The 16,637-nt window shown below is 40.6% G+C and overlaps 1 protein-coding gene across 1 annotated transcript; it reads left to right on the forward strand.

Moving 5' to 3' along the window:
• The first annotated feature begins 255 nt into the window (after positions 1 to 255).
• Positions 256 to 11,023, forward strand: LOC143034142 (glutamate receptor ionotropic, delta-2-like). The gene is made up of 4 exons (XM_076200088.1): positions 256 to 363; positions 2,993 to 3,136; positions 6,852 to 6,942; positions 10,437 to 11,023. Exons 1-4 carry the CDS (start codon positions 287 to 289, stop codon positions 10,977 to 10,979), a joined length of 855 nt encoding a protein of 284 aa, XP_076056203.1. The 5' UTR covers positions 256 to 286; the 3' UTR covers positions 10,980 to 11,023.
• Positions 11,024 to 16,637: the final 5,614 nt, after the last annotated feature.

Genomic DNA, 16,637 nt, shown 5'->3' on the forward strand with positions numbered 1-16,637 from the left:
CACTTCTCCCCGGAGAGATCTACGGAAAGTCCCAAGGACCGTTCTTGGCTACCATGGGGACAGTGAACTTCTAGTCAAAGAAACTCAAGGCAACAATGGATACCAGTAATTCTAATACAATTCCAGGAATGTCTATTTATCTTTTTCCATAAACCTCTGTACCTCGTGCTCTAAGCTTCTCGTGAACGACTCTAACCTACAACTTTATTATCACCTTTCCTAAAGTTCCTTGGCCCTGCAACTTGGAGGGCACCTCATTCCCGCCATCAGACGTCCGAACAACGACATGACGTCAAGTCTACGTCAGGCCTTCAGGAACGCCACTCTTGTCCAACGGCTTCACAACAACCCACGCCAGTTCAAGTAAGCCTGCCACATTCATAAAATTATGACTGCAGTAACTTAATCACACGAGTATTGATATTTACAAAGCATTCCTGTCGGGTGTAAGTATGGTCGTCCGTTATAGATGATGGTCATGTATATACTGCACAGAAAAATCGTCTCCAATTTTCTGATTAACCAACTGTATCTCTCACCTTTACTATATTTGGTCACGCGCGCGCACATACACACACACACTCACACAAAAAGAGTATTGGGAATAATGACATTTACGAGACATTACGTAGTACGGATTTTAATAACCTTATTTATTTATCTTAGCTGTAACACAAACATACGGGTTGCATGCGACTGGGCTTCCACGGGATTCACCAGCGCCAACAGTTGAGAGTTCATTTGAGTAAAAACGACTTCGGTTGCAACATTTTATTTTTCAAATTTCTAAATATCAAATTATCTTTCCGTCATATACACGAATGTTAGATATTCTGTTGAATTCAGGATTGGTACCTGGATATTTTTCCATGTAAAACAGTCATTTTGCTATGTACATAAGTCCAAGTATATGCCATTGTAATTACTTTATTTGATAAAAAAAAATCCGGTGGCAGATTCGTAAAGTTAGTAATTTTCGTATATACACATTAATGAGTACATTGTTTAAAAGTAGTAATCTATATTGAAAACTAAATGGAAAAATTACCTTTATTTCAGCACATCACTGCTTTTATCATAGAATCACAAATCAAGAACATATCTTTTATGAATAACTTGAATAAGTAATATTCCCTATGATGCAAATGTCAAAGACTATTCATATATTTCTCATATCAGTAATAAAAATTAAATTTGATCCAAAACATATCAGGGCATTAAAACTTGTCCCTTGTCTTATATCAATAATATACCTTGTAGTTTTATCACTAAAAACAACAGAATAATGCATTTACCACATAGTATAATCACAAATTTCGCTAGAATCATATATAGTATATAACTTTCGATTAAATACAATGTATTTGTTTGCAAAATAATGTACTTGTTATTTTCAAAGTATTTTGGGTCTAAGTAACAGTACCACTGATTTCTAAACCACAAGTACATGAAAATCTGTACTTAAGTCCAAGAACAAGTACATGTACTTAGACCCAATCCAGGTCGAAATGTTCTTAGAAAAGTCTAGGTTTCTGCAAGCCAAGTCATATTCCAGTTATTCAAATGGAGGATGGAGGTAAGATGTCGGAGGAAAAATAGCCCAGTGTGATAACTCCGTTATCCTGCCCTGTTGCGTTTTAATTCGGGACGTCGAGATGAGGTCCCCCCCACCCCACCCCCGGGGCACTGAAGAGACCCCAAAGACGTAAACACATACAACACACACATACACATATACGCACAAAAAATACACGCATACACATACGTGCACACGCGTACGGTATCACGAATTGGAGAGTAGGAGACGGGTCCTCACGAGCGTTGCTCCTTTCCTGTATACTACAATTAGGTAAGCACAAACATACACACACGTAGACATATATATATATATATATATATATATATACATATATATATATATATATATATATATATATATATCACTTCGGGCTGCGTCCAAATATCACACCTAAGCACTCCCTACCTCCCCATTCCCCACCTCTCCCTTCCTTGCATAACAGTATCTTCTATACACAGCCACTCTTCACTTATCCCTATATCCTGCCTTCTCCCTTCCTTGCTCAGCAGCCATTCCCCTTTTTCTCAACGCCCCCTTCACCTCATCCACCCATCTCATCCTCGGTCGTCCCCTCAGGTTCACTTCCTCCATCTCTGCCTTCCACGCCTCTTTTACTAATCTTTCCTCACTCATTTTTTCCACGTGTCCAAACCATCCCAATAATCTTTCATCAGCCTTATCTACCATCTCCTTTTTCACTCCCGATCTCCTCCTCACCTCGTTTCTCACTCTATCCAACCTAGTAACCTCTACCATACTTTTCAGACATTTCGTCCAAAACACATTTAAACTTTTACTCTCTGCCTCTCTTAAATTGCAAGTCTCTGCCCCATACAATGTCGTCGCACAACGGAGGGTGGAAGATGGGAGTGGATTGGGTGGGAGTGGGGACGTGTCTTTGACTTTGGCTATCCCCTTTATAATGGGGGAAGGAAAGCTCATAGTATATATGTATACAAGGAGAGAGAGAGAGAGAGAGAGAGAGAGAGAGAGAGAGAGAGAGAGAGAGAGAGAGAGAGAGAGAGAGAGAGAGAGAGAGAGAGAGAGAGACTCCAAAGATGACCGACAGCCTTGCATCCTTCTTATCTCCCAATACCACAAGCTGTTCACTTTATTTTTCAACATTTGAAAAGTCTAAATATTAAACATACTCGCAACATAGGATGCAATATGGTGCCATTTATTAACACAGACTAATAATGCAGTGTTCAAATCGAACTTTAGAATCTGGTTACATAGTTGCAATCACTTGTAAGTAACACTGTGGTTGGTATCTTTTCGCTGCCAAACTTCCAAAAACACCAGGCTCTACTTTACATCCAATAGAAGCCATTTGTACATAACCACGGATGCCCATTCTGTATTTACCTAAGTTTCACCACCTTACCCTCTCTTTCTCCCCTCCCTATACAGGTTTGACGAGCCGCCCCTGGTCCTGGTGGCTGTCCTACAGTGGTTGCCCTACCTGGGGCTTCAGGAGCTGGCCAACGGCTCTCTTCAGGCGTCGGGCCCCCTGGTCGAGGCGCTAGACTATGTCGCCCAGAGTGTCAACTTCAGGTGAGCAGCTCGACCGCTTGAGATGACAACTGTTCCCAAGTGTGTGTGTGTGTGTGTGATTCACCATGGTTTTATGATCACGTGTTGAACTCGTGATCGACAGCTATTTCCCTCCCGGAAGAGAGCTTAGAGTTCGTATATGACCGATCTATGGGTAATGCTGTGACCTTACACGCACACACACACACACACAACTCCCCGCTCACGAGAGTTGGAGTAACAACCCGCAGCGCGGCGATACTGAAATTATTTCAGCCCTAGGCGAGATTCGAACCCTGACCTCCGTAGTGGGAGTCGGGAACTCTACCAACTACGACACGAGTGTGTGTAATTGCGATTATGCATGTGTGTATGTTCCCTCGGGATGCCTCCTCCCCCAGCTCTAGAGGAAAGGTTCATTCGTAATCAATGACTTATGCTTGGTATATAAACGAACAAACACATTGAGCTGATGTATGATAATTGGAGAGTAGGAAACGGGACCCGACGAGCGTCGCTCCTTTCCTGCTACGATTTGGTAAATAGGATTAAGTAAACGCACACACACAGTATCGCTGCGCTTCGAGTCGTTATTGTAACTCTCGTGAGCGGGGAGTTGGGAGCGTGTGTGCGTGTAAAGTCATATTACCCATAGATCGGTCATATGAGCTCTGAGCTCTCCTCCGGGAGGGAAATAGCTGTCGTTCACGAGAGCAGCACGTGATGAAAATACCAATGTGAATTCACACATGCACAACACAACCACGTGGCGCGGTGGTTAGAATTTTCGCCTGCCACTGCGGCAGTCCGGGATCGAATCCCGACCAGGTTTAAAATAATTTCAGTACCGCTGCGCTGCGGGTTGTTACTCCAACTCTCGTGGGCGGGGAGTTGGGTGAGTATGTGCGTGTAAGGTCACGGTGTTATCCATAGATCGGCCATACGAGCTCTGAGCTCTCATCCGGGAGGTTAATAACTGTCAATCACGAGTCCAACACGATATCCAAGACCATGGTGAATCACACACACACACACACACAGACACACACACACACACACACACACACACACACACACACACACACACACACACACACATATATATATATATATATATATATATATACATGTATATATATATATATATATATATATACTGTATATATATATATATACATATATACAGTATATATATAGTTTATAAGGCCATTTTGAATGCAGGCGAAGTCTAAGCATTGTTCCATTTGTATGAAGTACTCTACGTCGTATGCGAGAGCAAAGGTTGAAGGCCAGGGTATTGATAAATTCTCCAAGGTACATGTTGCTTTACTCGAGACGTCTTCGGACACAAACAGGGGCCATCTTCAGGAGTTGTAATAGTTATGATAACGTGAATACAAGAACAGTAATGATACATGGAGCGTGATGGGTGGGATTTTGTACCCCCGAAGAATTCCTGGGAGAATGTCGTTCGTAGCTATCTGCGAAACGCCACCGAGTTGAACATAAATGGTGGAAAAATACCCTCATAGATATAACACTTTTAACTCCACTTGAAAGTCGATGGACATTAATTCTTTGTTAAAGTGATAAAGACCCATTTTAATGCCTAGCAGAAAATTAGTTGGTATTGACACCTAGCATTGCCGGGACTATGTTTACTTGTAGGCCAACACTGTGATTAGTTAGAGGGCAGGATAGATAAGATGGGGGAGAGGGAGGGAGGGGGGATTGGGGGTTTAGTGGAAGGAAAGAACGAAATGGAAGGAAGTTAGAGCTATAATAAGTGTGGGGCAGACCCACTTGCTTGGTTAAATTTATAGTCTTGTGGACTTTTTTGCACGATGATTTACAATGGTTTATTATGAACCATTACATTGTAGTGCACACCTTCATGTAGGCTACGTAATGAAAAGATTACATATGCAAATATGTGTATGTACATAGGGTTGATTATTATACAAAAATAGATTATAATAACTATAATGAAAATAAATAGTTTTATATGGATGAAGGTGAAATACAATTTTTACAATAACATTGGAATTCGTGGAAACAAAATACGCGCTAAACTTAACCACAGAAAACGGAGGTATTGACGCGCGACTACAACGGTTTATGTAAACGAATAAAGACTGATTCAGTCATCTTCAATCTCTTCCTATCTTGTTCGCGGTTAAGAATGGATGTTTGTGTTTCCATTTGTTGTCTGGTGAGGGGGTTTCATGGACATTGTTGGTGTGGCGAAGGATAACCCCATACTGTAAATATGCTGTCATCCTTTTAGACAAGGTAGTAGTAGTTGAGCCTATATGCCGAGAATTAAGGCGGTATATTCGTTCAACTACTACTACCTCGTCTAAAAAGATGACAGCACATTCTTCTCCATACGAACAATGTCCATGGAAACACCCTGACCAGACAACAATAGAAACACAAACATCCATTCTTTACCGCGAACAAGATAGGAAGAGACTAAGGATGACTGAATCAGTTTTTATTCGTTTGGATAAACCTTCCATCAACATACAACTGCAACCAGATGTTTCACTCACATCTATGAAGAAATCATTCCAGCAACGTACAGATAACTCTTGCCCAATCTATCCCGGTGTTCTTTGATCAACCCTTTCTGCCAGTTCTCTTTCCATATCCGTCCTCTCCTCACTTATTCACTTCTCACACTGTCCATATTCGTAACTCCCATCATATTTCTTAAACACTTCATCTCAGACACGTATAGGATCTTCCTTTCTGCCTCCTTTAAACTCCAAGTCTCTGTTCCATATAATGACATGGATACAATTACCCTTTCGCACAATACTCTCTTTGCGTTCATCCTCATACTTTTCATCCATCCTAAACATATAATTGCCTCTTTTACTCTATAATTCGTCTCTACCACAATCCCTCCAACCCCTGCAAAACGTGACCGATACTTAAAACTCGCCACTTCCTTAAATCCTCTCCTTTCAAGTTTACCTTTAACCCACCTTATAGGATTATCACACTGGGCTTCCACGGGTTTCACCAGCACCGACAGTTCAGAGTTCGTTTGAATAAATAATATTTCGTTTACCACTTATTTTTCAAATCTCCAAACATGAAATTATTTTTCCGTCATATATAGTAAAGCTGAATGATAAACTAAAATATTGTAAACCTATATGAATGCTAAACATTCCCTAGAGACGTCAAGATTTCTATAAGCGAAATCATATTCTAATTATTCAAATGGATGTTGGAGGTAGGATGTCGGAGGAAAAATATCCCAGTGTGATAACCCCTTTATGCCTCATTATCTTACTTTTGCCTACATTTACTTCCATCTTTCTCCTCTTGTATACATATACGAAACCCTTCCGGGGTTGCGGAATATTCACCTGTATAATTGGAGTAAATACGTTTCACACCAATTCATTTCTTTGTTGAACTCCAGTTCACGTTGTACATGAAGTGATTTGGAAGCCTTTGTACGTGAAGTACTCTACTGTCAAGGTACATGGACCTTGTCTATTGTAAACCCTCGCTATACCGAATCTCGTTACACCTTATTTCAGCTATATCGACCCTACTGAGACCTACCGATCATCCATCGGATATAACGAACAAGGTCGGTATATGCGATGGCGGATGCATGGAAAATGAAGTACAGTAAGTACTTGCGGCTATAACGACCAAGCCTTCCCCCCATTTAATTCGATATCTCCAGGGTTTACTCTATCTCTTTTGACAGGTATCGGTTGGTGAAGCCTCCGACTGACGCCTGGGGAGTTATACAGCCTGATGGTTCTTACGACGGCATGATAGGTTTTATCCAACACCAGGTCCGTTCTCAAGGTTGAAACCTTACCTCTAGAATCTATTTTCCCTTAAATATATATTAAAATATTTATTAATATATAATATATATTTAAACATGTGTCGGCGCTGCTTTAGTATGTGGCCTACGATTTTTTTTCTGGTATAGTATGTGGCCTACCTATTCAAAGCACCGAGGAACGCACCGAGGTTAGGTTAGGTTAGGTGTGTTGGGTTAGGTTAGTGGCCAAAGCGAGTGGAGGACGTTTCGGCCACGGACGTTGCGGGGTAGGACGTTTCGGCCAGCAAGTGCAAATATCAAGAAAGTCTAACCTAACCTAACCGGTGCCAGTATAGTATGTGGCTTTCTTATCTTTATGCATTTAGCAGGATATCCGAGAAGTTTTTGTATGACTTGTTGATAAATTGCTTTTTGATTATTGATATTCTTAAAGTATTGTTGTTTGTTTTAAAAATTTCCTGAGGTAGGACACATTCAAATAGGGTAGGCCACATACTAAACCAATTTCAAAAAGGTAGGCCACATATTAAGGCGGCACCTATCTATCTATCAAGAGCTGGACGTCCTTGCTGTTGAAATGTGTAAAGGCCCCGTCACACTACGCGTCAAATCATGGGACCCCGGCGGTCCCCGCAACACACTCAAACTGAGGCACACAGGGCACTAGACTCGCGCCATTATTTCTCCAGAAATGGTAGATTGGTGAACCGCAACAGAAGACCCACCAAACCGCCTCACTTATCATGTCACAAAAGTCGCAGTTCTACTGGCTTCGTGAGGATGTTATTCAACTGATAGAACTGTACAAGGATAACGTGTGCCTGTGACAAGTGAAACATCACCTGTGCAAAGATAGAAATGCCAGGGATGAATGAGTAGCGTGCGTCATTCATCCATGGCATTGAGTCACCGTTTGAACACAGGACGGGGAAAAGGTACGTGCCTTTCACCCCTGCTCCAGGTCACCCTGACTCGAAAGACGCGTAGTGTGACATGGCCGTAACAGAAACTTTCTAACGGATCTTTACGAAAATTAGCATATGCATTCGGGATAATAAACCTAGTAAATATATAAAAATCTCAGACCAGTCCGTCATAAAAAAGAAGATACTTTCCTGTCACCCATTACTTACATTCGAATTTTGTAAATTATCTTTAACATTTAATTGTCTGCTGACTTTCAAACATTTAACTCCTAAGATAATTTTGTAAGATATGTTTAACATTTAATTGTCTGCTGACTTTCAAACATTTAACTCCTAAGATAATTTTGTAAGTTATGTTTAACATTTAATTGTCTGCTGACTTTCAAACATTTAACTCTTAAGATAATCTAGCAGATACTAAATCGTTTCAAACTGACCTCTCGAACTACAACAAACATGATATATAATATATGCGATACATACAACAAAAATAATAATATACAACGTACAATGTATATCAATGATATACAATAATAATATATAATATATACATACATGTACCAAAGGCTTTTTTCCCCTTACAAGGTAGGTAGCCAAAAAACAAAGGCATAAAAACCACTCCCACCTATTCCATCCCCAACATACTCCACTCCCATCCACCCCCTTCCCTCCCTCTTGTCTTAGCACCTCCTGGATGAGGGGTCATCCCTGCATCTTACCCACTGCCCTGGGTAAGAAGAAGTGTGGCAAGACAGAGCACATCCACAGCAAGGCCGCTTCATTACATCGGCGACTCCCCTTCTCCGTCCACTCATGCAGAAAAAGAGATGGGGAGAAATCCCTTTGGGCCGCGTCAATTTATTTTTCACATATACTCCCTCACCACCCCATCCCCCACCCATTCCACCTCATGCATCACAGCATCATGCATTCACCCCTATCTTCTGTCCTCTCCCGTCCTTCCTCAACAGATATTCCCCTCTTTCCCAATGCCCCTTTTACCACATCCACCCATTTCATCCTTGGTCGCCCCCTCATGTTCACTCCTTCCACCTCTGCCTTTCACATCTCTTTTACTGATCTTCACCCATTCTTTCTGTGTCCAAACTATCCCAATACTCTTTTATCAACCCTATCTCCCAACTCCCTTTCTACCCCCATTCTCCTCCTCACCTCCTCATTTCTCACTCTGTCCAGCCTAGTAACCCCTATCATACTTCTCAGTCACCTCATCTCAAACACATTCAAACTTCTCCTCTCTTATGTTCCATGTTTCTGCCCCATACAATGTTGTCGGCACAATCACGCCTTCATACAATCTCCTCTTAGCATCCATTCCCAAATGTCTATTTTTCACTACACTCCTCCCTTTCCCGCCTCACTCGCACCCAAGTATATAAAACTATCCACTTCCTCCAGTTTCTTTCACTTAACACTCATTTCCAGTCTGCTGTCACTTTCTCCCCTTATACATTTCATCACCTTATCTTTACCCACATTTATTTTCAACTTCCTTCTTTCGCACACCTTCCCAAAGTGTGTCATCAACTTCCTCAATCCCTCCTCTGATCTTGCTACAAGTGCAGTGTCGTCAGCAAACAACAACTGGCTTATCTCCCACTTTTCTCGATTTTCTTTAACCATCTCCAATCCCCGACCCACTACCTCTCGCAACAGGTCATCCATGTATAAATTGAATAGCCAAGGCGACATAACACATCCCTGACGAAGTCCCACCTTTTCCTCAAACCACTCACTCTCTCCATTTCTAACCCTAACACATGTTTTACTACTCTCGTAAAAACTCTTGACTGCTCTTAAAATCTTTCCTCCTATCCCATATATCTGAAAATATCTCCCACAGTGCCTTCCTGTCTACCCTGTCATAAGCCTTTTCCAAATCCATAAAAGCCCAGAAAACATCTTTACCTTTTACTAAAGCTTTCTCACATATCTGTCTTACCACAAAAATCTGATCTACGCAACCCCTGCCTGTCCTAAACCCACACTGTTCCTCACCAATTACTCCCTCTGTTCTTCTCCTAACCCTCTCAGTCAAGACCCTCCCATAAGCCTTCCCAACTACACTTAACGAGCTGATCTCTCTGAAACTACTACGCTCACACTTGTCCCCTTTTCCCCTGTAAATAAAATATATTAAAATATATAATCCTAGTTTTCTTTGTCACTGGGACAGTTTGATAGCAACTGCAGATATGATTATCAAATACTCCATTTGATTTCGCTAATTTAGCAATTTGACATTTTTTCTTTTTCACCCTCACAGAGAGCTGATTTACATAAATATATGTTTTTTACATCTACTTCTTTCTCTTTTTTTTCTTTGCCTAGTCATTTGACTTTGCTAATTTAACAACTTAATATTTCTCAATAATTTAACAACAATTTCTCAATAATTTAACAACTTAATATTTCTCAGAATACCAACTTGTTTGTATTTCTCTCTCACCGGGCTATCTAGGTAACAGTTTTAGTTGAAAAGACATTTACCAAATACTCTACTTGATTTTGCCAACGTTCAAACTTAAAATATTTCTCCCTTCCTTCACAGAAAGCCGATATTTCCCTCTCCCCGTTCATCCGAGGGTTCAACCGATCACGTGTCGTGGACTTCTCAGAGGCCCTGACCGAGGATCGCTTCAGCATCTTGTACCAACGCCCAGGCCCCGAAGTCAGTTCGTGGACTTTTCTGTATCCTTTTGAAGCCTGGGTCTGGGCCAGCGTCCTGGGGTCTTACCTCCTGGTGTGCCTTATCCACTACCTGCACCAGCTTTTCCAAATCCAGTCCGAAACGAAAGAAGTGAAGAATATTCTCCTCGTTTACTTCCGGCCGCTGGTTCAACAAGGTGTTTGGCGCGTTTGTATGTTTCATGTATTAGGGAATGTGAAAAGAAATAGTGGCATGGAAGTCTATGAATTATATTACACACACACACACACACACATACACACACACACACACACACACACACACACATACACTTACACGGCCCGGTGGCGGATTGGTAAGGCAATGGCCTCACAAGCCGGAGAACCGGGGTTCGATTCCCCGGCCGGGCGGAGACAAGTTGGGTTTGTTTCCTTTCACGTGTAGCCCCTGTTCACCTATCAGCGAGTAGGTATGGGACGTTAGTCAAGGAGTTGTGACCTTGCATTCCCGGTGTGTGGAGTGTGAGTGGTCTCAGACCTACCCAGAGATCTGCTAATAATGAGCTCTGAGCTCACTGCCGTAGGGTGGTGTCTGGCTGTCTCGAAAAGAGGCTGCAGCAGATCCGAGGTGAATACACACACACTCACACATACAGATTGCTAGTGCAGTGGTAACGTACTCGCCTACTAATTTAGCCGGCCTGGGCTTAAAATCATCACATTACTGCAAGCTGCCCCCCCCCCCTTCGCTCTGTTAGACATGGACTTGTGTGTATATATGAAAGGTCATAGCATCATGTACAGGTCGGACCATTTATATAAGCTCTAAGCTCTCATTTGGGATGGTAATAGCTGTCGATCGTGTTGGATCCAACACACGATGAAAGATCGTGGTGGTGAATCACACACACAAGACTTGTTGTGTAGTGCCAAAATGGCACAGCTGCCGCCAAGAATATAATGCCAAAATTGTGACATTTAATATTGATTAAATAATGAATGGATAAGCGAGATGTTTATAACGTCTTCATAAAATCGTGCTATATCAAGAGCACCACCTACGAGGAATGTCAAATATATCTATAGAATGGTGATTTGGGAAATCCGATATTAAGTCTAATTATCTTAGCAGTGATCACTACCACCACCCAAAACTTCTACAACATGAATATTTAACTTGACTCTGTGGTAATTCTTGAATAAACACTATTTTATTCCATTCCCCCTTTAAGACCGTTTTGATGTTATGTTTGCATACTCCAGGTTGGGTAACTAAAGAATATTTCAAGTTTTCAATGAGTTAATTATTAAGTTGTAATAGAAACGGAACAACATAACAGTAGGCACAGTTGATTTAAAGTCCGCGATAACTATCTTTGAAACAATGAGGTACTAGCGAGGCAGTGTGTTAGGGGGTTATATAATTGAACGCCTAATGGCGTAGTTAGGAGACATGGATATTACGATCTAACCTTCTGGCCACCTGTTTAATGTTTACCTCACCTACTTCCTAATCTAACCTAAATATTAATTTTTTTATCGTTGGGAGAGAGCGCTGTCGGCCACAGTCCATTTTGCAATCTATCATATGCCTATAACTTATTACATACTGTTTGATCGATCCAGTCCGATAGATTAATGTGATTCATTTCTGTTTTGTGTTTGTTTATACTCCACTTTCCCCCTGGTAGGGAACAGGGTCTGCGTTAGCACTCACGTCACTCATCATCTCATAATAGTATATGAAAATGTATATCCAGATATTTTCATTAACCTCAATATTCAAGCATTTTGTAATAAAAATGAAAACATACCTAGTAGGGACGAGGGTCTGGGTTAGCACTAATTCCTTTCCAAATGCGATACCCATTGATGCCCCTGGGCGTTCGTATCTCTGGTAAAACCCCGAATAACACTTCGTATTTCTCGTACTACAATTCAAGGTTCCGTTACTTCGTTTCTTGATGTAACATTTATGTATCATAAATCCCCTAAAATATTCCTCTAATGGAATCCTGAACTGGAGGGTGGGATTTTTTTCTCCTAAATCTAAGGTTCCTAGTCTATGCTTACATACGAATGCGTTCTAATAAAATCGCGGCGGAGTGGAGTGAGAGTTTACCCACAATGCCTAACGTGTAGATTCTTCTAGAAAAATGCAAATAAACGATAATAATAATTCCTGGCCTTACAGTTGGTGTACTGGTTAGCGTCGACAGCTCCCCACGTTAAAGACCCGAGATCGAGACCCGCTCAGTTCTTGAAAACCCCACTACCAATGCAAACCGTTACTATCACTCTTAGGCAAGGGGAAATAGTGTGTGTGAACGTCCATACATGTAAATGTGTATGAATAATGACAATCGTCGTCTCGAATTTCACCTACTTGAAATCCGCAGCCCCAAAGTGGCTGTCAACGGTTCCCGGATCTGGATTGACTTCGTATCAGACATTGTACTGTGATACTCGGTCTAGGCCAGTTACCAGCGTAATTCGCGGACGTCAACTCCGGCTATATGGGCATCATGTGGCACGTTTCCCTGATGTTGATCCTACTCAGCGTTGTCTCCACAAGAGACAACCCTCGATGGAGGAGGAGACGAAGGGGACGCCCACAGAATTCATGGCTGGGGCAAGTTGATCGAACCTGTCGAGAGTTGTTTGGAGTGGGAAGGAAGGGTGTCTGCATGGGAGCTTGCTCGGAGAGACCGTGGGGACTGGTGCCGGTGTGTGAGTGAAGGAACGCGCTCTTTGGCGTATGCCCCCAATTGATGATGATAACGAAGATGTTTCCATGTTACGTAATAATAAAAAAAAAAAAAAAAGGGGGGGGAGCAATCAAGGATGTGAGTGCTCTTTATGTATTACCAAGATATATATTCTTTTTACTTAGAGTAGTCGCTTTTGTCATTAATGTAAAAAAATATCATTATAATTTTGAACATATTTGTTGGTATGAATATAACCATATGTAATCATACCAACTAATTACTTTGGTTCTCAGATGTATATCACTAGTGTAAAGTGTGGTGAAGTATTTCCAGAGTATTTACGGTCACATATACAGGGTGTTCCAAAAATGTACATCACATTACGACATTTTATATCTTAATAACTACTGAGAATATCAAAACTCAATGTATATATCCTGGAAGCTTATAATTTCAAGTTTCTGTACAAGAAATATGAATACAAAAGTGCAACATCGAGTGCTCTTGCAGTGGCCCCCTAAGTCTCCAGATCTCACTCCATGCGTCTTCTTCCTCTGGTGGTATTTGAAAGGCTTGGTGTATGTACCTCCCCTTCCCAGAGACGTGGATGACCTCAAGACTCGAATAACAGAAGCCTTGACAACCATCGACAACGGTATGCTAGGTCGTGTTTGGCAATAAATGGATTATCGTTTGGAGGTGTGACCACTCTAGGCGCACACATTGAACACCTTTAATAGATAATAATAAAAAAAATCTTGCACTTTTGTATTCATATTTTTTGTACAGGAACTTGAAATTATAAGCTTTCATGATAAAGAAATTGAGTTTTGATATCCTCAATAGTTATTAAGATATAAAATGTCACAGTGTGACATATACTTTTGGAACACTGTATTATAATACGTACTAGTAGTAAATCTACAGCATGAAAGAATCATTTGAGGTGCAGCTTTGTGGACAGGCACTCGGTTCCCGGACCGAGCCCGGATTCTCAACCAAAAAGCTTTCTAGAAGTTCCGGGGATCCTGTAGACTGGGTCCTGAGGTTACCATAGAATCAATTATTGTTTGGAAAATCGCCAACGTTTTGATTCGTTATTCGTTTTCTATATCCGTTTTCTATTTACTAAGGTCACAATTATAAGGGTTATGGCCAAATTGACCCTTTAACGACCAATAGGACATATGTATCCCTTTTTAAAATTATTTTATAATTTCAACTAACAAATTATATTTATGTAAAATATCAGTGCAAAAGGTTTGTTTATATATAAAGGATTTTTCTAAAAATTAATGATAAACGTATATTTTTTCAATAGAAGTTACCATGTTATTTCATCTAATTAGAACATACATTAGGTTCATAAAGGGTTACAGCATATTGTCGACGAAAGGTCGCCTCCTCAGGACCCGATAGTGCTTCATCATTGTGTAAGCTTAGCTCGTTATTATTATCATTATCATTATTATCATCAGTATCATCATCGGGTTAGGGCGTCGTTACTTGCGGCGATGGCGGTTCGAACCCCACCACCGCCGAAGTTGAACCAAGGGTATGGTTCATTAAACCCCAAGCTACAAAGCCCTCTGTAAAGAAGCACTGTCCTAGCCTTCCGTTAGGGGGGCCTTTGTGACGTTAAACCATATCATCATTATCATTATTATTATTATTACTATTATTATTATCATTATCATTATTATTATTATTATTATCATTATTATTATCATTATTATTATCATTATCAATAATAATATTATTATTATTATTATAATTATTACTATTATCATTAACATTATTATTATTATTTTCCAACCCAGACGCAATGGCGATACCTAGCTCCCTGTCTACTACAATTGTCGTTGTGGTGTGGTTGGCTATGACCAGAGTCATTGCCATCAGTTACTGCTCCTCTTTCACCTCCATCATGGCCGTCCGCACCATTCCTTCGCACGTGACGTCACTGAACAGCCTCTTGAGGCAAACAAAAGAGATCAGCATTGTCGCCGAAGCCAACACTGCGTTCACTGCTGCAGTAAAGGTGGGCTGAACATATTTTGCGATCCTTTTATTTATCTATTTATTTGTTTATTTATTTACTTATTTGCATATTTATTTATGAAACCATGTATCTATTTATTCATATATTGTTATCTTTATTATTATTATTATTATTATTATTATCATTACTATTATCATCATTACTACTATTAATATTACTAATAATATATTTTATTATAGTTATTCCATTCCCAGAAGTCTACGCATTCAGTCTTTTCGTGACCCTTATCATATAAAATAAATAAATAAGTTCGATACATAGGATCCCCCGATCTAAAACCAAACTGCCGACCGGACAGTAATTAATTTTCTCCAAAAATTTAATCTGGTCTCGGATCATCCCTTTAAGTAGTTTCTCAGGGAAAGTCAACATGAAGGCTAAAATGTGGTCTTTTATGTATTACTATTTGTGAATAAATCAAATAAGTTTATATAGTATCCAATCTATGCGGCCAATCATCTTCCTAGAGTCCTTTGACAAGTAGCCTTCCCAACATCCTTTTACGAGCCGTTCGACTGCGCCAACTTGTCATGCCCCTCCTGCAAACTTTTCTATCTCTTCTTTCCACTAGTTTGGTCTTCTTCAGCGCTTCCCGTCTCACTGGATCCAGTAACACGCTTCCTCCGTCCCATCGCCTCCTTTCTGGTTTTGTGACTTGCTCAATCCCATTCTTATTCCTTTATCGCGCGGTAGCCCAGTGGATATTTTGTCGAGTTCAAGAGCAGGTGGTAGAGAGTTCGAACATCGGGACCCGCTGCGTGTTTCTTGCGTTGTTTCCCGACAGCCCTAGCAAGGCGGGGAGACAATCCAAACATCGAAAAAAAAAAAAAAAAACACGCAACCAACAGGGCTTGCCCTTCCAGGGGTTTCTCATTTCTCACTTCCTGAGAGTATGATAGTGATTTTTATTGCCTCCACAATATCTTTCCCAGTCTTCTCTTTTACCAAACTCGCCCTCTTTCTGCCTGTCGGCGTTATTCCCAGCACTGATCTATATCCATCGATCTGTACGCACGCCTTGGCTTTGTCTCCATGGCTTCTGTCAATTCCCAAGTAGTTTATGGTTGCTATTGTAAGATGATATTGTATTTCAGACATACAGACAGAGAATCTTTCAAAATATGTCTATATTTACTAAACCTTTTCCAACTATTTGTGATGTCTTTTTACTTAATTTGCATATGTAGTCAGTTTTAATATTTTGCTTAAACAATTACATTCTTCAACTTCATCCTGAGGACTGAGCCTAGTATTGCCGTTTATTCTAATTAGTCAAAGATTTGTTTGTAATTTACAAAAACTATGTTTATTACATTCTCTGGTTTTCTTG

This window comes from Oratosquilla oratoria, chromosome 17 (genome assembly GCF_046742065.1).
Source record: "Oratosquilla oratoria isolate Oo_2021 chromosome 17, ASM4674206v1, whole genome shotgun sequence".
NCBI classification, from domain to species: Eukaryota; Metazoa; Arthropoda; class Malacostraca; order Stomatopoda; family Squillidae; genus Oratosquilla; species Oratosquilla oratoria.

Excerpts from the sequence above, each read along its gene's own strand:
- LOC143034142 (XM_076200088.1), top strand. The coding sequence starts at position 287 with ATGACGTCAAGTCTACGTCAGGCCTTCAGGAACGCCACTCTTGTCCAA. Across the intron at positions 3,137-6,851 it reads GCCCAGAGTGTCAACTTCAG|GTATCGGTTGGTGAAGCCTC; the intron begins GTGAGCAGCTCG and ends CTCTTTTGACAG. Across the intron at positions 6,943-10,436 it reads TAGGTTTTATCCAACACCAG|AAAGCCGATATTTCCCTCTC; the intron begins GTCCGTTCTCAA and ends CTTCCTTCACAG.